The sequence below is a fragment of the Glycine max genome, chromosome 2 (genome assembly GCF_000004515.6).
Source record: "Glycine max cultivar Williams 82 chromosome 2, Glycine_max_v4.0, whole genome shotgun sequence".
In the NCBI taxonomy this organism is placed as follows: domain Eukaryota; kingdom Viridiplantae; phylum Streptophyta; class Magnoliopsida; order Fabales; family Fabaceae; genus Glycine; species Glycine max.
The window spans coordinates 46,799,245-46,825,226 of record NC_016089.4 but is presented as its reverse complement, the minus strand read 5'-3'; the positions used below and the strand labels follow the sequence as shown (position 1 = coordinate 46,825,226).

General features: G+C 30.5%; 3 protein-coding genes and 2 long non-coding RNA genes across 5 annotated transcripts; 1 reads left to right on the top strand and 4 right to left on the bottom strand.

The window, feature by feature from the left end:
* The first annotated feature begins 496 nt into the window (after nucleotides 1-496).
* LOC778069 (transcription factor MYB73) lies at nucleotides 497-1,704 on the top strand. The gene is made up of 2 exons (XM_003518391.5): nucleotides 497-637; nucleotides 761-1,704. Exon 2 carries the CDS (start codon nucleotides 780-782, stop codon nucleotides 1,521-1,523), a length of 744 nt encoding a protein of 247 aa, XP_003518439.1. The 5' UTR covers nucleotides 497-637; nucleotides 761-779; the 3' UTR covers nucleotides 1,524-1,704.
* Nucleotides 1,705-3,866: 2,162 nt separating this feature from the next.
* LOC100804466 (uncharacterized) lies at nucleotides 3,867-5,316 on the bottom strand. Its single transcript, XR_413318.4, has 2 exons — nucleotides 4,226-5,316; nucleotides 3,867-4,126 (listed from the first exon to the last, which is right to left on the bottom strand). It is a non-coding gene; the product is annotated as an uncharacterized lncRNA (long non-coding RNA).
* Nucleotides 5,317-8,291: 2,975 nt separating this feature from the next.
* On the bottom strand, nucleotides 8,292-9,002 carry LOC100803940 (uncharacterized). The gene is made up of 2 exons (XR_413319.3): nucleotides 8,651-9,002; nucleotides 8,292-8,550 (listed from the first exon to the last, which is right to left on the bottom strand). It is a non-coding gene; the product is annotated as an uncharacterized lncRNA (long non-coding RNA).
* A 5,033-nt stretch (nucleotides 9,003-14,035) lies between these two features.
* On the bottom strand, nucleotides 14,036-14,933 carry LOC100794554 (RING-H2 finger protein ATL66). The gene has a single exon (XM_003518390.5). It carries the CDS (start codon nucleotides 14,737-14,739, stop codon nucleotides 14,218-14,220), a length of 522 nt encoding a protein of 173 aa, XP_003518438.1. The 5' UTR covers nucleotides 14,740-14,933; the 3' UTR covers nucleotides 14,036-14,217.
* Nucleotides 14,934-21,075: 6,142 nt separating this feature from the next.
* Nucleotides 21,076-22,391, bottom strand: SGR (AP2-domain transcription factor SGR). The gene has a single exon (NM_001249003.2). It carries the CDS (start codon nucleotides 22,307-22,309, stop codon nucleotides 21,293-21,295), a length of 1,017 nt encoding a protein of 338 aa, NP_001235932.2. The 5' UTR covers nucleotides 22,310-22,391; the 3' UTR covers nucleotides 21,076-21,292.
* Nucleotides 22,392-25,982: the final 3,591 nt, after the last annotated feature.

Genomic DNA, 25,982 nt, shown 5'->3' with positions numbered 1-25,982 from the left:
AACCCCTCTTTGCTCCTTCCATTTACTCATCCAATTTCCTCTTTCCCAATCCCATCCCATCGTCCAACTGCACTAACCACTCTTAAATATATCATAATGGATGGCCGTTACACCTTCATATCCTTTTTGACTTCCTACCCATTATAAACCAAATAAATAAAAGGTCAAAAATTACATTTATGGGCTGAATACTCCATCCTAACTGCCATACTTTTAAAATCATCATCATGTCTATCCAACTAAAGTTTAAAACAAACATTTTAAATTAATGAAACAAACCGTGAAACGTTATAAAATAATGACAAAAGAACCAGAACACAACACGAACAAACAAACCGGTCAAATCTTATCCACCTTCCTTGCTAGAGTTTCCAGAAAAAGGCGTTATTTGAATTGGTTAGACAAAGGAAGAAGTTATAACTTCCCATTATTAATTAATCTTTTCTCACTCTCTCTTCATAAGCGCTCAATTTTCTCAAAAAGTTAAAAACATAATTATAAAAAAAAATCACCTATAAACTTCCACCTACCTAAGTCCAAACTAAAAACACCCACACAAGTTAAGGAACATATTCGAACCAAACCTTCCCTCATATGTTATGTTCAAAAAGCAGTTACACTTTTAAGTTTTAATAAGGTTCGTGCCAACTAAATCTTTTATTCATTCATTTATGATCAAAACAAGAAAACAGATCACATAAAAACGTATATAAAACAGGCACCAACCTTTGTGTTTTTTCTCTGTCATTTTCTCGAACAGGTGAAAGGCGACGACAACGATGACCGGTGGCCACGATCGCGTGAAGGGTTCATGGAGTCCTCAGGAGGATGCGACGTTGCTGAAACTCGTGAACGAGCACGGGGCACGCAACTGGTCCGTCATAAGCGCCGGAATTTCCGGGCGTTCCGGCAAGTCGTGCCGTCTGCGGTGGTGCAACCAGCTGAGTCCGGAGGTGCAGCACCGTCCGTTCACTCCGGCGGAGGACAAGATGATCATAAAGGCGCACGCCATTCACGGAAACAAATGGGCCACCATCTCGCGCCTCCTCCCCGGCCGCACCGACAACGCCATCAAGAACCACTGGAACTCCACTCTCCGCCGCCGTCGCGCGGTGGAGTCATCCTCCTCCTCATCGGCGTCTCCGCCGGCGAAACGTCACTCTTCCTTGTTTGACACGCTTCACCCTTTCAAGAAACAGTGCATCGAGAAGGAAAACGAAGAAGAGCGAGTGCTGAGTCCCGTTACGACGTCGTTGAGTCTTTTCCCTCCTGGGGAAAAATCAGAGGAAGAAGAGGAAGAGGAAGAACAAGAAGAAGAAGAAAAGGAGAAAGAAGAGTTGTTTCAAGTGAATGTTAATGTTAATCAGAAGGTTACGGATCAGAATTACTTCATGCAGATGATGCAGCGGATGATAGCGGAAGAAGTTAGGAATTACATGGAGACTTTGCGAAATTGCCAAAGGAACAACGGTCTCTCCCTTGAGCCTGGGTTAGATCTTCTTCCTCCGACGCTTCCAAAGTAAATTATCATTCTTTTTTCTTCTTCTTCTCTTTGGGATTTCTGATTGGTTTTGGAGTTTCTTCTTCTTATGATCACAGTTTAATAATTCCTAATAGTAACATTCAATTTACTCGGTTTAAGAATAATAATTAGTCAGTGCAATGTGAAACTTTGAATAGAACTTTTTTCAAGCAAACAAGCTAGATCTCTTCCAATCCAAAAGAATATTTTGTTACCTGGCTTATGTGATGCATAAATTTTTACATGTAAAAACTTTCATTAGTACATGTTATAAGAATGAAATCAGAGATATTTTTTATGAGAAACATAAACCACTCTTACATATGCTAGTTGTTAATTTTTTAATCTTAATTATTTTAAAATTTATTAACGAGATATTCATCTATTTTTCATGAAAGTTTATGAATATTTATTAAATAAAAAAATATAAGCATCAATTAAAATCATTTATTTATGAGTAATTTTAAAATAAAAAAATTATGATATCATTAATTAATAATAACTAATTTAATTATTTTTATTAGTTTTGATGATGTAGTGAATTCTTTTATAAAAAAAAAAAAAAATCGGTGGTAATATTATTATTTTTATTAGTGTAATCATCGTGTTATATCACATATCACATTTGTGTTTTCTCTGTCTTCTCTTTCTTTACATCTTTAGGTGCTGAGTAGAGTTTGGTACCTAATAGTAATTATTTTCGGACATAATGAAAAAGTAAGAGAAATGAAAATAAATGAAATAAAGGAGAAAATGAATATTCAATACTAAGTATTGTTATTTCTTAGGCCATATTGACCATTTATTTTGAGTTCCAGAAAAAATATATATACACATACAAATATGCTCTTGATTTTGCTTTGGAGTTAAAATTAAAGTTACAATAATTAGATCCGATGCTTAAATGGGTTTGGGGGGGAGTAGGAAATAGGACAAGATGAGTAATATTAAAAAAAGAATAAGTTAGTATAAATGTATACCAAGTAGCATTAATTAAGTTTACTTTATAAAAATTAAAGATTAAGTTTGCTTATATAAAAATTAGACATGTTCTTAAGTTGTGTTCGTTTAATGGATAAAAATTAGACATTTTTTTTAATTAGAATGTAAAAAAATGTAAATCATATTAAAAAAAAGTAATTTTTTTTTCAAATGTTATTTTCATCTATTTTTTCCAACACACCCTAGTCAAATTTTATTGGGAAAATAAAAGATTAAATTATTTTATAATTCCCTATAGTTTATTTTTCTTTAAACTAAAGCGTTATATTTCAACAATCTTATCAGTCAAAAAAATTCTACAATTTTATAAGTAAATCTTTAATAATAAGGCTTTCATTAAACGTTTGAGTTAAACTTTTTTTATGTATCAAAGTTAGGCACCTCACAAGTAAATATTCACATAACCATCACATGTTTCGCCAAAAATCCTAGTCCTAAATTTACCAGGTGATGACAGCATTATAATATTATAATATCCTATAAACTTGTATGGAACAAAAGAAAATACACATGTTGAGAGAATATAACAAAAGAAAAATTCATTGTGGATCAACAGAATGGTTGATTAATCAAGAAAATAACAGACTTTGTCTTCAATTATTTTCTTCTTTCTCAAAAGAAAACATCATTTACCATGTGACCTACTGAAAATCAATTATTCTAAATTTCTAACGAATCTATACTAATCTGGTCATTTCAGATGACCCACGAAAATAAATTCAAGACATATAGGTAATTCAAACCCTAAGCATGGATGAGTCACTCGGTTGAAACCTCCAATCTGGTTATTTCAGAATTCCGCTTCTAGTCTCTAATGTATTTGTAATGCTCAACATTGCCGTGCCAAGGTATTATCTACTAGAATCAGAAACTATTAATTGGTGAAAAACTAAATTGATGTTTATTTCAAAATATTTATAAAAAAAAAAAACTAATGCAATACCGTGCCCCAATGGCTAATTTGTATCAAGTTTTTGTTGGTGGACATATTAAGTACTCGATCATATTTCACAACTGGTGCTTACCATCAGACTTAAAAAAATGTAACTGGCATTGTTTTAAATCATATTTGATATAAATTAAAAATGAAAAAAAAAATTCAATCTCGTGGCCCAATTGCTAATTTCTATCGGACTATTATCAATTACATTCAAGTCCTCAATCATGTTTCACAACTGGTGCTTGCCATCAGAGAATTTAAGTATTAAGCCTTAAGATCTAACATCGGGATAATTTAATCAAACCCTAAAAAGAATTGCAGCAGATATAATCCAAAATCAAAATCAACATAAGAGAATGTGGCTGCAATGTACAGACAAAGTAGCAAAGAGAGAAACAGAAATGCAAACAAGATATCCTGTTGATTCGCAAACGCAGTAACAGCATTGTTTTCAGCTAAGAACATAAGACGAAATAAAATCCAACAAAATGTATCAAAACATCAAAAAGGAGAGACCAGTGCCACTAACAACTGGGTGTCCTATTTGACAACATAAGCAATTGTAAAAGCAACGGAAACAAACTAGGTTTAACGCACTACTTGGATCTCTGTCTCATCTTTCGGCGCTTCCTCTTCAGCCTCCTCATACGCTTCTTCTTCCACTGCCAGACATAAATAAAATCCCAAACAGACCTCAACGCTTAATAAAAACACAATAGGCAAAGGACATGAGCGAAACAACAGTGAAAAATTGAACTCACCTTGGCCCTCATCGCGAAAAGAAAACAGAACCCTTCTTCGTTTCCGAACCCTAGCCGAGGCGGCTGAGAAACAACAGAGGATTAAGAAGAAAAGGAATGGGAAGGTTGCAACTATTTATAGCCTACAAGAAACCCTAGCAAACTATTAGGAAGTTTTGGGCTCTAACGCAAAGGCCCAGCCTGCACGTGTAATGAGTCATCAATGAGCTTAGAAAGGGGACTAGTATTGGCACTACTAAAAGTGTTATTTAAACTACCCAGGTGGGTCAATTTTCATGTTATTTCAAACTTACTCTTTCCACAGAACCTTTCCTACTAATACAACCGTAACGGTATTTCCATTACAAAGGTGGAAAAAAAAATATAACAACAGAAATATCCTTTTAGGCCAAATATCACAAACGGAATTATACTTCTCTTAGATCTACCTCCGATCCTCAACTCTCGTCCTCATCCACGACAATTGCTACTCCACATCCTCTGGTCAAAATTTGCACACGATCCGTAATCAAAAATCATTTACCCATCCAGGAACATCTGATTGAGACCCAAAATCAGTTTCCCTGCAGCTTCCAACCACAACACACAAAACCCGTTTGTTCCAACCTTGGAGAAAAGCCTCTCCAACACTTTATCCGAGAATATGCAAACATACCAGAGGACAGGACCTTGGGGTGCACGACTCGGGGGTGAGTTGCGCGCAAGATGGGTCGCAACGCGAGGGTGGCGTGCACGTGGCAGAGTTGCGTGGCTCCATAGTGTGGTATGAGAAATGGGAAAGGGAAGGTGGTTTAGGAATTTGGTGAGTTGACAAAAGAGAGATTTCACTAAACTTGCTAGTTAATAGCAAATTGGATAGCGGTAATAGTTGTTCCAAAATAGGAATTCCTCCCCTTCAAGCATCAACATTTTTCTTTTTTTTTTTAATTTTGTCCTTCACACTTCTTTTCTAAGATTTTATAGAAGAAGTTCCGTAATTCTTGTAGAAGAATCTTCCGTAAGACCCTATGGAAGAGTAGTGTCTTATGTCTTTTTTTTTAAAAAAAATTTGAAAAATATTTATTACCAATTAATTTAAAAATAATGACCCAAACAAGGCTCAAACTTATAACTTTCAGATTATTAGCATAATGTTCTAACCAATTAAACTAATGAGTCAATTATGTTATAAAATAAATAGTGTTGCTATACATAACAATAAGATTTCTAATGTATATTTAATGCACATGTAAATTTAAATAATAAATTTTGAGACAACTAATTTTGATATAAATAATTGGTATGATTTATATCAAAATTAATTGTCACAAAATTTATTATTTAAATTTACATGTGCATTAAATATACATTAGAAATTTTAGTGTTATATATAACAACATTATTTACTTTATAACATAATTAACTCATTAGCTCAGTTGGTTAGAGCGTAAGACACTATCTTACGGAAAACGGAAGAGTTCTTCCAAGGATCTTATGGAAGAAGTGTGAAGGGCAAAATTAGAAAAAATGGGAAATGCTGGGTGCACCAGCAATACTGCTGGTGCACCTAGCAACACCCCATCAACAATTAGAACGACCCGTTAGGTTTGTGTTTGGAGAAAAGCCCATATGAAATTTTTAGTTTATTTCTAGACCACTAAAAAAGTTTTTTACTTATCGAATAAATGAAATTTAAAATTAAAAAAATGTATTTAATTCAATAAATTAAAGTCAAAGTTTTGAAGAACTTGGTTAACTTGTTATGGTTATCTATTTATTGTTTTTGGATTTGTTTGGATACAAAATTAAACATTTATACAAATTAAGAATTTGAATAGCATATGTATGTGTGTGTGTGTTTTTTTCGAGTGAAATAGCTACATTATCACCAAAAACAAGGGCCTAGTCCCAGTTACTCACGGATGATTTTTGGTTGAATAGTACCAAATAGTTTCAAAAAAACAACCGTATCATAACTCTAAAAAATGTAAAAACATTTAAGCTTTTACTGTGATTACGGTTTAATTAGATGGATTCTCTATGTGTGGACGACGGAGAATAAAAATTTTGAAGTTTTACGATTCTTCTTTTATTTGGATCATGCAAAACAGTAAAATGGAAGCATTTACACTATGATTGGGCTAAGAGAAAGTGAAGGGTAGAAAGAAGAAAAGAAAAAAAAAATGAAAAATATATTCTTATATCTTATTTGGCTGGTTAGTACATGGAAGGAAGGAATAAAATTCTTATGGAATTCACGTTTTCTTCTTTCTTCCTCATTTGAGAAGAAAAGGATAGAAATATCTTATTAAAAATTAAAAGACAATTACTCTTAATTCTAAATGTGTTTTTTTATCATGAATATTTATGTCATTTTGTATTTATTTGTTTTTTTCTTCTTTCCTTTCACTTTTTATACAATAAAATTAATTATATTTTTTCTCTCCTACTAAACAACCTAAATAATCATTTTATTTTTTTTTACTTATTTTCCTTTCTTCCTACAACAAACAACATTAAAGTATTACACATCTTAAAAACAACTTACCCATACTTGGACAAAAAAGGAGAGAGCAAATAATAATCTTATATAATATTGGTTGCTAAAGAGGGAAGAAGGGAGGGATTATGGGTTCAAATTTTGAAGAATGTTTTTAATAAGTTTCTAAAAAAATATTATTAATATGATAAATAATTAAAATAATTAATAAAAATAGAGATTTTCAAGAAATGATTCCGTACCCTAAAAGTCCACACGTCATGGATGACTACTGAGTACTATGCTAAGGATTTTAATTTGTCTCTAAACACTTAAAGTAATTCTATAGTAAGTATTTTGTTAATTAATAGTAATTCTACTATTTTTTTTCCCTTATACCGCTAACAATTCACTTACCACAAACATGATTTCTTTTCCAACAACGAAGTGTCAATTATTTCATACTACTAAGTGCAATTTTTTGTTCTCTCTTTAAAAAAGTGAGAATTTATTCATTGCACTGCCTTTCAAATCTAGTGCTTATTTATTCTATTTTCACCCGTTAAACAAGTCTAATGTTCTATCTTTTTACCATTAACGGAGTAAGCATTTCATTTTCTAACTTCTCAATTATTTATTACCATAATGCGTAAATAACTAAAACTAAAAAATGTATAACCTAACCAGTGTGGCAAGAAAATAATTGACTAGAAATATATTATTGTAACCTTAAAGTTAAACTTTGAAAATGATAAATACAACAAAGTAAATTTTATCATAAAAATAGACACCTAAAATAAAGGGAGGGAATATTAAATTTCCATGAACTCGTTTGTTTCAGAGATTTAATTATATTCTCAAGAATAACATTCCTAGAGATGCTATTACTAAGAATATTATTCTTCAATATTCTTAAAGGTGTTTGGTAAATATTTTTAATTGTTAAGAATGTTTCTTAATTTATCTTATTTAAAAACAAATAGATATATGAGTTAGAAAAGAAGTGAGAAATTTTAAACATTCCAACAGAAATATAAGACTTTTTTCACCAAAAACAAAAATACAAGATTCTTTCCCATGAGAATATGAAGATAAAAAACATGGGTAATATGAATTTCCTGAAATGCATTATGCATTATGCCTATGAATATTCCCTTCTAAAAAACATGGGAATGTATATAGGTTTGTGGAGCTATTAATCGAAAGTGATGTATCTATTAGCATCAAGAACTATTAATTGGCGGAAAAATAAAGTCATTTTTCTTTAAAACAAAAATTCGAGTTAGATTTCAAAAAGAAAAATTAAAACTGAGAAAATTTTGTGGCTAATTGTTAATTTCTATCGGATACTCGGCTATATTTCACAACTGGTGCTTACCATCATAGTTTTAAAAAATTGAAAGTTGCAATACAGCAAGAAATCTTGTGAAATAGTTGAAGATAGACTACCTAAATCATCTAAAAATTGAATGGATAAAGACTTCAGATCTAGCATCGGGATACAATGTTTGAATTAACGAGCTCAATTAAACCCTAAACAATTGCAGTAGATATAAAACAATCTGGCTGCCATTTATAAGCAAAAAATAGCAAAGAGAGAATCAGAAATGCATATAAGAGATCATGTTGATTCGCAAACGCAGTAACAGCATTGTTTTCAGCTAATAACATAAGACGAATTAAACCAAACAAAAATGTATCAAAACATCAAAAAGGAGAAACCAGTGCCTCTAACAACTGGGTGCCCAATTTGACAACATAATTATAAAAGCAACGGAAATCAACTACTTGGATTAACGCACTACTTGGATCTCTGTCTCATCTTTCGGCGCTTCCTCTTCAACCTCCTCATACGCTTCTTCTTCCACTGCAAAAAAAAAAAAAAAAAAAAAAAAAGTCCCAATCATACCTCAACGTTTGATAAAATCAAGGAATTTAGCGAAACAACAGTGACGAATTGAACTCACCTTGGCTCTCATCGCGAACTGAACACCGAACCCTTTTTCGTTTCTGAACCCTAGCCTAAGCTGCTGAGAGGTAACAGAGGATTAAAACGAAAGGATTTGTGAAGGTTACAACAATTTATAGCCCACAAGAAACCCTAGCAAATTATGACGAAGTTTTGGGCTCCAACCCAAAGGCCCAGCCTGCACGTGTAATGAGTCAATGGGCTTAGGAATTCCTCAATCGAATTTGGAGAGAAACATGCTGACATGCGAATTGCGAAATGTATACAGTTTAGTTTATTTCTAGACCGGTAATAAAGTTTTTTTTTTTAGTTTGTACCGAAATAATTTATTTATTAAATTAAATTTAATTCAATAAACAAAAAAAGGAATTTCTTTTTTTTTTCTCCTATCAACATAAATAATAATCTCATTCAGCAAAAAACTTAAATAATCATCTCATTTTATTTATTTTCTATTATTTTTTTCCATTCACTTCCTTCCTACAATAAACAAAGCATTAAATATGTGACAATTTTTTTTGTTAAATTGAAAATTTTGGTTGTCTTTTTTCACAAAATTTTAGTTTTGGTTCCTCTACAATCTTATTGCAACATTTAGTCTTTTTAATTTTCAAACTTTACAAGTTTAATCCTTGCTTAATTTCTAGCATTGATTGTTTATCAGATGACATGACACGCTTAAAATGAGTTTATTAAAACATAAATAATTATTGTTTAATTAAATTGAGTATTAATTAATTAAAAACAAAAATTAAAATTAAAGAAAATCAGGCTATCCTTTTTTCCCAACCTTTCTCCTCCCTTGATGTTTGGAAGACAATGAAGTCGATAGGGTATTTATGTTTTTAATTATTTTTGTACTTAATTTAATTAAACAATATTCATATTTATGTTTTAATAAATTTCTTTTAAATGTGTTATGTCATCTAATAGTCAGTCCATTATAACAGTCTAACGCTTGAAATTAATAGAATGATCAAAATAGTAAAGTTTGAAAACCAGCAAACCAAATATTATAATAAAATTTTAGGAAAATCAAAATCAAAATTTTATAAAAATTGAGAGAACAAAATTATAATTTATTCTTTTTTATCTTTATATACAACCAAATAAGAAAAACGTTTTGTTTTTTTACAATCTAGACTTAAGCCTACTTCATATTACAAAACTTCTAAGTCTCAATCCTCTAAAAGCCCACAATTCATGGGCGTTGATTAAAGTCGACATCAATAGTAGGACCTATCACTACCCACGCAAGTAGAAAGCAATATCTTAGCCTAGAGTATAATTATTCTACAGTTAAACCAAAATAATATATAATTATCAACAAGACGCATTGAGTACTATGCCAAATATTTCAACTAATATCTCTTCTTCTTTTTAACAGAATTTCAACTATTCTCTAACACCTATATATATCATCAACAATACTATAGTGAGTACACATAATATATACCTCATCATCTGCGTTGTGTGAGAGTTGTTTTAATATTCCCCTTGTTTCTAAATAATAGTCATGCTAGTTTTAATTTTTTTTTCCTATCATTTTTAATTTAATTAAATCAATTTTCAAATTCAATTAGAGCTTCTATATAACACCAATTTATTTTCCTTAAATTCAAATCTAAAATCAATTATTTAAACACACAAATTATTTATGTTGTAATAACAAGAGTTAAGTTGTTGTTGTGGCTGTCTTTGCGTGGTGATACAGTATTTTGGATAGATATTTTTAGGGATGTAAGATTGAGTACAAAATTCACAAAGAGGGAGAGTATAACAAGAAGGACACACAGTCTGAAGACATGTTTGCATTAATGAATAAGCTAGATCAAGCAAGAGGCGCCTGTGCCAATAATTATCGATGGTAAATTAAAGAGGCTCATTGGCGAAGTTAGTAATAATAAAATAGTATATTTTCATAATTGATAATTTTTTTGCTTCATTAAGTTGACCTCAAATTGAGAAGAAGGGGAAAAATGGAATTAAGTAATATAGAATGAAATAAATTATGATTCATCATCCTCTCTTATTATGTTATATCCTTAATTCTACAGATTAAACAATGGCATAATTCCTCCTTTTAACTCATCTCCATCCATTACACTTTATACCACCAATCAAAACATAGTTGGATTCCCTTCATGATAATATATATATAAGAGCAATATAAGTGTTTCATTTTAGTTTTGTTAGTATTAGCAATTGTTCAATTTCCATTTCTAGTTAGATTTCAATAACATCAAATGGATCTCTCAAATTTGTTCTCACATTTAAAACTTTGTCCCTTGACTCCATCCATTATTTAATGAAGCTAGTTTATGAGATAAACTAGACATGACATCAATCACAATAAAGAAAATACAATGTATGAACTAAAGGTGCTCTAACTATATTGAAATAATATCATGTTGACGATGCTTGTAGTAAATAAATATTTCTCTGACAAAAATAAACAATAAAAGAAATATTTTTTATTTTATTTTTTAGAATTTTTTTTATTATGAGTCGATTAATTAATGACTTGAATTAGGTTATGTGGATAAAATTAGCTGAAAAAGGTTCTTGGAGTCTAAAAGTTTGAAGGTAGTAGTTATAATCTGAAAAATTAAATTATTAAATTATAAGTGTTCAATAAAATTAATTATTGAAATAACTAAAAAATATAAAATGACATAAAAATAATAAAATAATGATTTATTTTAAAAAGGTAACAAGAAAAATGAATAAATATATTAACAATAAAAGTAGAAGAAAATATAAAAAATTAAAAACTAGAAATTAGTGTTTTAAAAAATATAAATTCAAATAGAGTTTAAAAAACTGTTAGAAATTATTAAAAAAATTGTTTACCATATACACTAACAAGCTATTCAGCTAATAAAAAAATCAAAAATTAAGACTATATTCAAAAGACATTTTAGTTAATTTTTTTAATTTTTTTTACTAGCTAAAAAATTTATTTAATTATTTAGTAAACAAACCTTTATTACATATCCAATGCGACATATGGACGAATATGCAAACATAGGTTTCATATTTGTTTGGGTAATAGTAATGAGATTTCCCATTATCATGCTTAAAACAGTTAGGATCTCCAGAGAAAGATGTCATTGGTTTGATGAGAAACAAAAAGAGATATAAAAAATTTGAGTCTTTTTCTTTCATTCTTGATATATTTATTCATTTTTTGTTACCTTTTAAAAATAAATTATAATATTACTATTTTGCTATTATTTTACATTTTTCAGTTACTTCAATAATTAATTTTATCATATAATTTTAATTTAATAAGTTAACTTTTTAATTTTTAACTACCAATTAATTTTTTTAACTAGTTTTATCAAATATAATCTAATTAAGATGTGTTAGACAACATATAGCATTAAATAGAACCATTATAGAATGATTTAATTGTAAACGAAAAAAAAAAAAAACTTCAGTGCAAATTAAAAATTTACAAGAGTAAAATTGCACTTCATGATAATTAAAGAAGTAACAATACAAATAATTTTTTGTCAGAAAGAATACAAATAGTTTTTTTTGTAAGTTACAACTTATCCCATATGTTGTTTTCGTTATTACTTATTAGAGCCAATGTAATAGATAAGACCATCCAATATCTACCATAGAAAAACGAATTTGTTTTATCTACTCAATGAATCCGAATATAAAAATGTATCAATAAAAGTTTTATAAAAATAGGTACAGGTATGAGTTGTTTATTTAATACATCAATTGCAAAATTAAAAACTAATATTTTGCTTGCACCCTTACTACTTTATAATCATAATATACAAATCTTATTATAATTATCATCATCATCTAAAATCTTTCTCTTTCTAGCTATGCTGCAATGTTGTTGCAAGGTCAAACTTTTAGTTTTGAAATACGATGCAAATATTGTTCTTTAATTTTAGTTATTCCTTAAATTCCACAATTAGTTTCATTTTAAGTTTGGAATATTTATTTTATTCCTAATTTGAGCGAAAAAATGTCCCTAAACTATTTTTATTTTATTTTATTTATATTAAGATTTCATTTTTTAATTTTTTAGTAAATTAAATTTTATCCTTTTTTTATTTACAAAACTTCTCTGTGAATTAAACCTGTCATCATATACTACTTCTTTTTGTTTGATGTGTTAATTTTTTTTTATCTCTATACTTTAACTTCCTAAAAGTAAAAAAAAAAGACTTGAAAATCCGTTTGAAAACTGCAAACTTAGCATGAAACACGCATTGTAAACGTAATCCAAATGGTGGGCAAGTTGCTATTAGAGAAAACATATATAAAAATTAAAACAGAAGTCTTGACATAAAGTCACAACGATGACATTGAAGTGAACCAATTGAAAATGAGAAAAAGGATGAGGGGTCGGAGCATAGTCGTGCTTTTTCATGAAAAGTCCCCCATTATCTATTTGCACAATATAAACAGAACCTTCAGTCTTAGCTCATAAGAGCAATATTATTTTAGGACTTACACAGATGAGGGGTGCAAGGAAATTATACTCTTACCTTTTTGAAACCCGGTCTTGTACTTTTCCATCACCCAACGTGGGAACAAAACTCAATCAGAAAATATAAAAAAAAAAAATAAAACAACCCTGTCTGGACCTTTGTCACATGTGAAGGAATTTCTTGGGTAACCCTTTTTCTTTGGCTTTGGCAATTGGCATCTTCCAACTTATTATCAATATTTAATTAATTCTCAATAAATATTTAAACTTGGGCAAATGCGACTAATAATTATCACAACATTTCAAATTAAAAAATACACCAATACATTTTTAAAAAAAACTAACCATACCTTTTTTGTATTTTAATATTCAAATGGCAAGTTAGACTCAATTATTTTGATTCCACTTCGAATAAAATAATACATTTCGTTGATGTTCTTTACTCTTAAAATTAAGTGCTTCCTTACCTGAATCAGAAAACTACTTTTGGGCTAAATCTAGGTACTTATCTCCTAATTCAAAGCCAGTGACTAATTTTTTGAATTGTTGAAATCAATTTAAAAGATTAACATCTATTAACAGACATTATTTCATGTATTTAGATCTTATGCGGCGGTGATTTTAACCAATAGATTTACATTTATATGATTATTAAAAATGAGAGTATAAAAAATTATAAAAAGTTGATATGTTGCTAGAGGTAAAAATTCAAACTAATAATTCGATGCACATTATCAGAAACCTTTAATTCAAAACTCTAATCACATATTTAAGAGATATAGTTGCTTATCCAACGTATCAAACCATGTCAGTAGTGAGATAACTACTACTCCTTATAGTTTAGGGGCACTAACTTTGAATTAATTTATTCATATTTGTTATTAATCATAAATAAGATTAATTGAAAGCAATGCAATGCCATTTATGAAAAAAACTGTTAAACTATCGATATCTCTAAGGATTCCTTCTTGGTTCTTACAACGATTTACATTACTGAAGACAAATAATACATAACAAGTGGATTAGGATTTAGGATTACTAATTTACTATTACTAACTTACTATTGAAGTTACAAATCAAAAGAAAGAAAAAAAAAAGAAGGATCAGACCAGAAGACTAGTTCGAACGGGTGGCGATTGGATCAAAATCCGGGGAAACGAAGAATCGAGCTTGAGCGAAGCTCTGCAGAGAGGGCAATTGGAGTGATTCGCGAGCCACTTGTCCACGCACTCGCAATGGAAGCTGTGGTCGCATCCTGGAAGAACCTTCAGCTTCTCGCCGTCGGCGAACACGCCGAGGCAGATGCAGCACTCCGTCTCCTCCGCCGCCGCGAGGTTGCGCCGCGGGTGGAGGACGATCGGGAGCCTCTTGATCGCCTCGGCGTCGAGGCCGCTGTTCTGCGGCGGAGACAGCGACGCGTGGCGCGGCGGGACGGCGTTGGGGAGGAGGAGCCCGTGGTGGTGGCGGCAGATCCGGCGCGCGAAGACGAAGAGCGCGGTGAAGAGGAGGATGATGGAGAAGAGGACGATGACGAAGAAGAGCTTGCGGCCGCGGATTTCGAGGGTTTCATCGTCGAGTTCTGTGTCGTAGTGCCAATTCAGTGATTCCGAGTCCCGAATCGACATTGTGAAGGAGTTGATAACGGTGGCGGAGCAAAACGACCGCGTTTTTTGAAGGGGGAGCGTAAAAACGACGGCGTTTTTGAATCGCCGCACGCACAGTGATGTGGTGTGAACCTGCAACGGGCACAGAACAACTTTTTGAGTGGGTTCTGTATGTTGCTCAGGCTCAGACTGCTTAGTGAGAGGGATAGAAATGAGGATCCAAGTAACATTATTTATAGTTACGTTTGGTGATTAGGATTAGGTATACTCTCTCAGTGGGGCACACGACACTTTGGGTTTTCAATTTTATATAAGTGCAAGTGTTTATCTTAATAATGAAAAATGCTTTAGAAAACTAATAATCTGAATAATGAAATATGAAAACGATTAATTACATGTTTGACTCATCATTTAACTTATTGTATACGAATTCCAACATAAATCTAACCGGCCAACAAAAATTAAAAGCAAAAGAAATTATATAATGCATGTTTGGATGTCTTTTGTAGACAACCATTGGTAGTAAAATAAAATTTGCAAAATTATTTTTATTCTTAGTTAGTTGAGTAGGAAGTATGAGTATTATAAATTTTTTAATAATTGATTCAATTATTACAAATAAAAAATCATTGATTAAAAAACAATAATTGAAATTTATGATAAAATCAATAACTTAAAATTGTTTATTATCATTATTACATTTTATTCTTAAAAAGTACACTCTTCTTACTTTGATAGACTTTGCGGTTAAGCTAAACACGATGAAAGCCATTACATTTGGCATCCGCGTACGTGGGAACCGAAATACGAGGAGGAGGGAGTGTATGTTAAATCATACAACACATTAAACAAATACATTATCATTAAGGAACAAATAGGATGAGGTTACTTCCTTGAAAATTTAAGAGTAAACTTACCATTCAAAAAACTAAGTACTGCCACGCATCGCTGTTGGATTATTACTTGCTCTATTATTTTTTGTTTATTTGTTTGAAATAAAAAAAAATTGCAAAGAGAACTTTCAAAAATTAAATTAAAGAAAAATTCAAAAATTTGCTATAAGTTTTTTTTTTCTTTTTATTTTCTCTTCAATAAGATAAAGTTAAATAAAAAAAATCGTTATTCATATTTTTTCCCCCTTTCCTTCACAATTTTTTTCACTTCAATTTACAGCCGGCCCGACAGTTGAAGGGGATTGAGCCCTATCTTCTAACTTATATTCTGTAGAATTTGTGAGTAATAGTCACTCACAACAACCAATCAATAGCTATCGTACTCTATGACTTTAACTGTTAATAACCAGTTACATGTGCCCAAAGAATATCTTTGACTTTATTATCTGAATCGAAGTAGAAAATGATGTCCCAATTCACGCTTGCAGATAAGATCAACAAGTTCAATTTTTACGGCCATTTCACGTTACGCGTTTGAATTGGACGGTAAAAATTTATTATCGTTAGCAATTTTGTTATGTTTTTACTTTGCCTAATAAAAAAAATCATTGGAAGGAGATTTTATCAATTGTTGTCGAGCAAAGTTGAACGCTCATACTTTATGAATGTACCGTAGTACCGTACATGATTTCGGTCCACTAGGGACTTGGTCATAACACCGTGGTAGCTTATCCTGTAACAATGTCGGAAATACAACCATTTTACTGGATGTATACGTACAAACCAATGTTTTTAATGTTACGTCTATCATTCAACTATTTTGTCTCACACGCAAAACTTTTGGGTTTACCCGAATGAATATAATATACTAGTACCGGATTCGCATAATACTTTTTCTTTTATATTACATGCATGTTAAATTAGGGAGAATTTTATTTAAGTATAGTTATAATGTGTGATAATTTTTTTTAAAAATATTTAACACAATTGTATAATTAAGATTTGAACATATAATTTTTTATTAAGTTGTAACAATTTTACGTTAATCTATCTGTAGATTTGATGGGTAAATTAAATGATAGTTACATGGACATTCTTTTAAAATATTTTCATAATGAAATTATGGAGAATTTGTAATTATTTAAAAAATAAACATTGATTTGCATGAAAGATAAAATAGCGAGTGAGAAGAAAAAGAAAAATGAATGACTAAAACTAAAAGAACTAGTTTTCACAATTTGTAATTTTTATATAATAAAGAAATGGATAAACATAGAAGAGAGAAAACAATGAAATGTAACGATCTAACAGAAAAATAGTATTTCCTTGAAAAAAGAGAGAAAAACTGTGTTATACAAAATGTTTTAAAAATGATTGTCTAAATAATATAACTCTTCATTTATTTTTTATTTTAAAATAATTATTATTTCAATTTTTATGAAAGAATCAAGATATTCATTACTCATTTTAGTTTTAAATAATATAAGTTTGTGTAGTTAATTATTATGTCTTTTTATATTATTGATATATTTTATTTATATATTTTTTGAAAAGAATCTCCATGAAATCGGGGAATTTACGCAAATAAATGAGATGTCACATTTGACTGAATAACATAAATTAGATTTAATGTGGATGACTGACCCAAAGTCTCATTAAAAGGATCATTTTTGAATTAAATTCACGCTCAATTGACTTGTGTTGATGCAAGAAAATCGTGGAATTTGTATAGTTAATTAAGAAGATATATTTGACTGAATAACATATACTATTTTGGATTTCGTGGAATAACCGGCACAGAGTTCTGTTAAAGAAGTCATAGTTGTTATTATGAGCATTATTACTGCGAGCGCCTGTTTAAAAGATCTGATTTTTTTTCCTCAACAAATACTCCTATATGATTTTGATATTATTTTTTTGCGAGTCATCTTGAGATTAATATAATCTGGTAATATTTGTAAACTTAATAGTTATATAAAATGTAAATATATATGTTCTGGACTTCTTGTCCTTGTTAAATTTTCGATTTTTTTCTAATTTTAAAATACATTATTTTTGGCATCCAAATGATTTGGATAAAATTTTATAAATTAAAAAATAGATTTAACAAAAAAATGTCATAAAACAAAACTGCTCTATCAACAATTCCACATACTTGATTTAAGATGATCCACTATCCAACATTGCTTGAAGAACAAACTTTTTTTTATCACTATAACATTAATACATATTATAATCTTCATTAAAAAAATGTAACTGACTTTTAAAAGATTTTCCTCTTAATCATAATTTTAATTTTATCTTATTCATAACGAACTACACTCTATCAAAAATTAAATTAAAAGACTTTCCTCTTAATCATAATTTTTTCTTTCATAAAACTCAAACTTAAAATTTTACTTAAGAAATCAAACCTTATTCCACCCAGACAAAGTTTGAATATGTTTATCAATGTCCTTATCTTGTCCAAGATTTTTATCAAATTAAATTTTAAAATTCAAACTTTTTTCAACCTAATAATATTAATCATACCATTGTATTCATTAAATCAATAAACTATAAATTATAAAATAAGGTTGTTCTGACATTAAGTCGAATAAAACATTCCATATTTTTAAAACTAACGAATCCATTAATTTGGGCCGTGCTTTAAACCCGATGCATACTCTGTTCGAGTCCCAACACAAAATAAAAAATAAAAAATTACTGACGAAAACAAAAGCACCAAAGCAAACATGCTTTAAGTTAATATAACTACATGAAGAAAAATATTTAGGAACAAATCTAATAATAGATTAACTAAATATTTATAAAAAAACAAAAAAAAATATTTCTACCATTTCCAAATTTTCTGGTGTTCAAAATTTTTACACATAAAACAAAAATATCTAATCTATATCAATTTAAATTAAACTACCCACACTTATACGATGTCCACAAAGAAATAATATTAATGCTCCATTATAAGTAGTTTGTAAAACCCAAAATGGTCAATAATAAATTAAAATAAACTTTAACTACTCGACTACATATAAAGGTATAGTTGAATTTTTTTCATAATTACATATCATCAAAATTATTAAAATTCTAAAACAACAAAAATTTTGAAAGATAAAAAACTAAAACATACATCCCAAGTTTTGAGATGGAGGGATAATAAAATAGAGTTTTCATAAATTAAATTAAACTCATAAATATACGTTAATAATAATAAATAAATAAATAGCATTTGCCTATTGATACTATATTTTCAAGAATGATACTATATTTTCAAGAATCATATTCCCAGGAATATATGATAATTAGAATTGTTATTCCCATCGAATATCACACTCACATCATATCCTTATGAATTTTTTTTTTAGGGAAAAAAATAATAAAAAGGGAAGCTACAACATTCTAAAAAATAAACAACATTCGGAGTAACAAACATAATAATATTACATTCGCATATTAACATTTCCGGGAATAAACTATTAATTAGTCCAACGCACTGAAACAAAAATTTCCAAACTAAGTCCTCGATCTAATTTGTTAGTGGCTGGAATGTAACATTTTAACATTTTCTTAATAGACTTAAACAATCTTAAATAACTAAATAAATTTTACATTAGATAATAATTTCATGTCATAATAACATTAAAAAACAATATATCAACATATCTTGTAAGGATTTATCAACATATATACAACCATAACTATTTAATAGAATATTTTAACGAACTGCACTCTATATATCAATCATAACTAAAGGATTTATCAACATATATAGAACCATAACTGTATTTAAAAAATATCAATTCATAGCTTGTTAGACCCTGTCAATCTCTCTCTATATATTAACTCCCATTTAAGCTATGTATTGATACAACTTTTCATGATGACCCAGCACAGTGCTCTCAGAGTGTCATAAAATATATAAAATAAAGAAAAATAAGTAGAAAAGGACAAAAAGTACTCACTTTGCTACATATTAATGTTTTTTTTTTATTTCAAATTTATTGATGTTTTAAAAATCTACAAAGATAATAATATTTGTTCAACTATACCCTTGTTTAAAAAAATAATTTTTTATTAATAAATGTTTGATTTTTGCAATGTTATTGTAATAGAGTATCCTTTTTTTCAAATAAGGTCATGCCTACGAAAGTTATACCTTGTAAATGAATCTATTATCTGACTATATGAAAAGTTATTTTGAATTCTCTACATACTAAGGTCGGCTAATGACGGAGTTAAAATAATTAAATAAATACATGAATATTTAAATTTAATTGTTTATGACATTATGAAAAAAAAATCTCTAAAAAAGACACCTATCTAATACAAAAAAAGAAAAGTTGAGTATTCATAAAGTTTTCTAAAAGTGTTTACACAACTAAAGAAAATATTACCTCATCAAATAGTCCACATATAACAGATTTAGAAATTTGCAATATAACTTATATGATTTTTAGGTTAAATAAAAAAACTACCCTTCTTTCATACCTTTCATATTAACACTTTTAACTTTAAAATAATTTTAAAAAATAGGCAAACTTAAATACAATGCAGATCGAGTAAAGTAATATTAAATAAATAATAGTATGAAGTTGGAACCAATAGTAAAATAAAGGATATTAAAATATTAGAAATGAATTTTTTTACTCCATATCATTTCATAAGTCACATGTTTTACTATATTAATATTATCATATACCGATATGATGAGGAAATAAAAATTTTAATACACAATTATAAAAACCATACTTCTCAGTTTTCATCTCCATATTCTTGTAGATTATTTAACCCACTAAGTAACTTTATATACAAAATCTAAAATTTGTAATATAAAATTTAAAATCCATGATAAATAAAATTTATTAAAATAAACTATAAATAATTTATAATAACAAAATTCTAAGAAAGTATATTAGGTTTATAAAAAAAATTAGACTTTGTAATAAATTATTTTCATACTTCCCCAAATCAATATTGGGCCATGCCAACAAGAACATAACTGTGAAGATTGAAGAATGTTTGCATCAACAATTAGACAAATAAAAAGAAGAAAAAATTATATAGACAAAGTAAGAACAACGTTTATTAAGAAAATAATAATAATACAGCTTTTCTTTTTCTTTTTTCTTTCAATCATTCAATTTCTCAATTTCTGGTTTCACAGGTAAAATTCCATGAAAACCTTAGAAAGATTTGATCCCGGGAAAGAATGACTACATATATATTAATTTAAACATCACATATCAAAGGATATAAATTAATCATACAATATTGAAGTCCAAATAATAGAGAGCTGGGCTTACCGAATAATCGGACGAAACTAATGGCAAGATATATAACTCCATTGCTGATTGCTTCTCAATCACCAGCAGAAAAATGTATTTGCACTGCGTTTAGTATTAATTTCAACTGAACTAAATCTCAGCCATCAAAAATATTTTTATTTAATTCTATCAAGCTCATTATCCACAATTAACAATTAATACTAACAAGCACTAATCTTTCAGCAGCGTCGTAGTCTACCCAACACTTTATTCACAACAGTATCCATTAATCTATCTGTGATCCTCTTCCATCACGATGTACTAATACTAAGTTCAAACCAATCGAACGATAATTAACTTGAACAATAAACATGTTATAATTGCTAATTAACCAAGCAATTTTATACTCAAATTTCTCTAAAGATCAAAGAAGAAAGGATCATTATAATCCCACAAACTACCAGTGTAATCATCCTCGTTCGCCATGGACCAAAAAGGCGAAGAAGATCCAAGCCCCATTGTCCCCACCAACGCCAGATCCGGATCCACCGAAGAAGCATCCATGGAAGACGAAACCGAACCCACGACGGAGGAATTCACTCCCTCCACCACGCTATTCTGATGTTGCTGCTGTTGATTCGAAAAAACCCCATGTTGCACTTGCACATGCACATGGTTATTGTTATTATTAATATTATCCAGAAAACCATGCCGCTGGTACGAGGTTGATCTAATAGAACCATCAACAACAATATTATTATTCCCACCTAAACCCCCCAAATCAGATTCCGAATGTGGCACTTGCACCACTTCCTCAGGACAACGATAGTGATGTGGATGATGAACTTGCACTGTATTAATATTGTGATTCTTACTATTATCAATAGGGTACAACACGGGTGGGGTGTAAGTGTAATTGTGACTATTGTTATAAGGGTAAGGCACGGTGGTGGCGGGGGCGGAGTTGAAGGGAAAATTGAAAGTAAAACCAGAAGGGCGAGGAAGCAAGGGTCTTAGGGTTTGAGTGGAAGAGGAAGAGGAGCGAGAAGAGGAAGATTGAGAAGAGGAACCGGAGGGTTGTAGGTTGAGCTGTGCTCTCGAACCGTAGAGGATGATGGCGGCGCGGTCGTAAGCTCTGGCGGCGTCCTCGGCGGTGGCAAATGTTCCGAGCCACTTGCGCGTACGCTTACGTGGCTCGCGGATCTCGGCGACCCATTTGCCCCAGCTTCGTTGTCTGACGCCGCGGTACCTAAATTTGTTGTTGTCGGGGCCACCTTTACCTTTGCACTTACGACTATTGCTACTACTATTGTTGTTGTTGCTGCTGCTGCTTTTGTTGGCACTAGCAGTGATAGATGTTTCGCTGGGAGTGGTTTCTGTGGCGGTGGTGGCGGTGGGTTTGGTTTCTTGGGGTTGAGGAAGGAGAGAGGCCATTGGTTGGTTGGGCCCAGTTAGAGGGGAAAGATGGTTGGGAAGGTCGTTCCTTCAGTGTTGATGTTGATTAGGCTCTGGTGAAGGGGTTTCGATGTCATCTCTGTCAATGGTGGAATAGGGCGGTGTAACATGCAATTTATATAAACAGGAGAGAGAAAAATAAGGAAGGGATTGGTGTGCATCGAATAAAGAGAGTACCACACTCCACAGGTGCATAATACTAGTATTGGTTTCGGAATTTGGAATCGCTGCTTGCTTGCTTTTGTTGATTTTCTTCGGTTTTGTTTCGAGACTAGGGTTATGCTGTTTATTGCTCGGATAAGTTAATTAATTACTTCCTTAGTTCCTATGCTGCTTCCCGAAAATTATTTCTAAACTCATACAGCTAAACTCATTAATACAATGCCACCTAATATGGTACATGGGATTCTAATCAGGATTTTGTGCTTTGCATTTGTATCAAGGAAAATATTTCGTTTGTTTAAATATTGTTCAATGTGGTAGTATAATTTTTTTTTAAAAACCAATATTGTTAAGTGTAAGAGTATAAGACTAAAAGTGGTATAAATTTTTTATTTTTAAACTAATCTTTATCCCCTCTTATTGGAAATTAACTACTGATATTACACAAGTTTTTAGGCTCTTTTGAGGTGGCTTTTTGTTTTTTGTTTTTTTTTTTATTTTAAAAAATTTAAATTAGTTTTCGTTTTGAATTTTGATTTATTTTTTGTTTTTAATTTTTATAAAAATATTATAAATTGAAGATAAATAAAATAAATTAATTATTTTATTTTATCTCGCTCTATTGTAAAATAATGACGATATAAAGATAGAATGATGGAAGTGACAACAATGACAATGGTGGTGATGTCGGTAAAATAATGGTGGTGACAACGATGGTAGACCAGATCGAGTTATCTATCGGATTGACAGGACATTAAACTTGGTGTAATTGACCAGTACGATATTGGTCGAGTTAGCGATTAAACTTATGACCTATTGACCCATGCAGTGTGGTGGAGGCATCAAAGGCAAGGTTCAATGGTGGTGGAACGGTGGAGGCGATAGTGATGATAGTGATAGTGTGGTGGTGAGGTTACATCAACAGGATGTAATGACAGTGGTAGCACTGAATGGTGGTGACAACGACGGAAGTGATGATATCAGTTAGAATGTGTTTTTTGAAACTAAAAATCAAATTGATAAAATCTTTTTCATGATTTTGATAATAAATGTAAAATTAATTCAACTTTATTTTTGTAAAAAATATTTTATTCAGAAAATCACCATCACCGACCTTAACTAGTAGTAATATGATTAAAATCAAAGGGCTAGCTAATTACACAAGTTTAATTATAATTAAAATAGCGGCTACAAAATAAAAACCTTGTAGGGTGAGAAATGGCACAACTATCATTTTGATTTATTTAACAAATGGCTAGATATTGTCCCATTATAGGCAACCGTGTTTCTTTTGTTGGTGTTAAAGAGATTTAGTTGATGGTATCTAGCGTATTTTATGGTAATACTACTTGACATATAAACATATTCCAGCCACCCTTGTTTTAGTCACACATATTGCATGGTAGTATGTGGTAGTTAAATGTTTCTAATGTCGGAAGTTTATTCTTCAAAGCTAGTTATGTGTCATTGGACTACTAATCTAGTTATATGAAGCTTTCTGTGCTAGGGAAAAAAAAATCGGTTCTTTGTTTGGCTCATCTTCCATGATGAACTCCCAAGTCCCAACTAATACGCCACAAAAGACATTTAACTTCTAGTCCCTCTTGCAATTTGAGTGCACATGCCATTCAAGATGCATCCCATTGTCTGTGTAATTGCAAAAAAGCTTGTCATTTTTGGGAATGGCTGGATTTTCTTACCAATCTGATTTTTCTGCTTTAGACATAAAAAACTGGCTTCACCACTTGAGTGACGGCACCAATACAACCTTCCCATAACTCTCATGTTATATATGGTGGATTTGTATGCTTCCATATTGGATATGACCACTGAAGTACGTTTGATGTATTCCCAATTAATGGCCGTAAATATCGATCTCTCATGTGATGATGTGATTAGAGAAATAGAGAAATTTAACGCATGCATTTTGCTGGTACTAGTAATTTAATTACTTCAATCTTTCTTGAAAAGATCTAATTATAATTCATCAATGGTTATGGCCTCTAAATCTTGAGGTTATTCAATGCATATGACAATACTAACAAAGTCAAATTTTGAGTCAAATGAATATATAGCTTGTTCCACCACATGAATGGTTTTTAGTCTGATTAGTAGTTACCATAACTCTTGTAGTAATCATTGCTGATTAAGAAAAAAGAACTCTTGTAGTAATCATTATTCTTATGTGCAAATATTCAATCACACTTTTTAAGGTTTGAAGTCAGACTGTCTCACCTTATTAACTCCTTTATTATGAACATTTAGAAGAATCTCCCAAGTTTAATTACTTTTTCCTTATTGCACTAAATTTTTTCTCAAACATGCGTGTCATGTTAATAACACACAAAAGTCATAGGTTTAAGATTTACATAAATTATTAATTTTAAATTATTTTATAAAATATATTTTTAACAATTCATATGTTTTATATGTAAGGGTAATATTGGAATTATAAAAAAATATGTTGAGTGTAAAAAAAAATGAGGGGAGAAAGAAAATCCTGGATGTGATACTATACTGTTAAGGCCCACAAGTAAAGCCAAGCCCATCAAGGTCCAAGATGAGGTCATTATACATGGGCTGATCAGATAAGGTCCAAGTCCTTACCTTTCTTGACCAATGATCAGGAATATAAAAAAATGCTGCTGCCCATTGTGGACCAAAAAGAACCTTTCCCTTTGCGGCTTTGCATCTTCCACCTAACGCTAGTGATCTGTGCCTTTGTGGTATGAAATCACTAAATCAGTGAAAAACAGTGATAACAAGAACTATATTTTCTTCTCTCTCCACTTACTTATAGAATGGAGAAAGTTTTGAGTACATAATTACTTGTGAACGTACATTTTTGTGGTGTAACATTAACATTAAAAAGTAATATATTATTGCCCATAATCTTGAGAACAAAACCTTCAAATCAGCGTTACACAGCCCCGCGGGGCGTATAGCTATCTAGGTTCCTTCAAAATGGGAACAAAGAGATACGTAAAATCGTTTTTTTATTAATAAAGTATAGATAATATAATTTTGAGCGTCCATCTATCGATCTTGTGTTTTTGCTTTTGTGAAAAGACGTGATGGGCATGCAGCAAGCAGGACAAAAGAGGCAGCCAAAGCAACAAGGAATCAGATAATAGTGCAAGCAAATTTTCCAAATTTTACATGCAGAGATATCCATGCATATCCATCAAGAAACAAAGGTAACAAAATTTTGATTACTTTTCTGATAAGCCCTACCCTATAGCCTTTTAATATTAATAAACACTTTAATTTAAACCCTTTATGTAGATGCACTCATGCACATCATCTTAATTAATCTCGAATTGGATCCAAGTGGGGGGAGGAGAGGTCCTATCGCCTCAACTATACTTTATTCATTAATAATTTTTTTTTTTTATAAAAATCTCTTTTCCTATTGTACGATTCTGATCCCTGAACATATAATTTTTTTATTATTTATTTTTACCTTCTCCAGTGTACTATTGCGCTAATT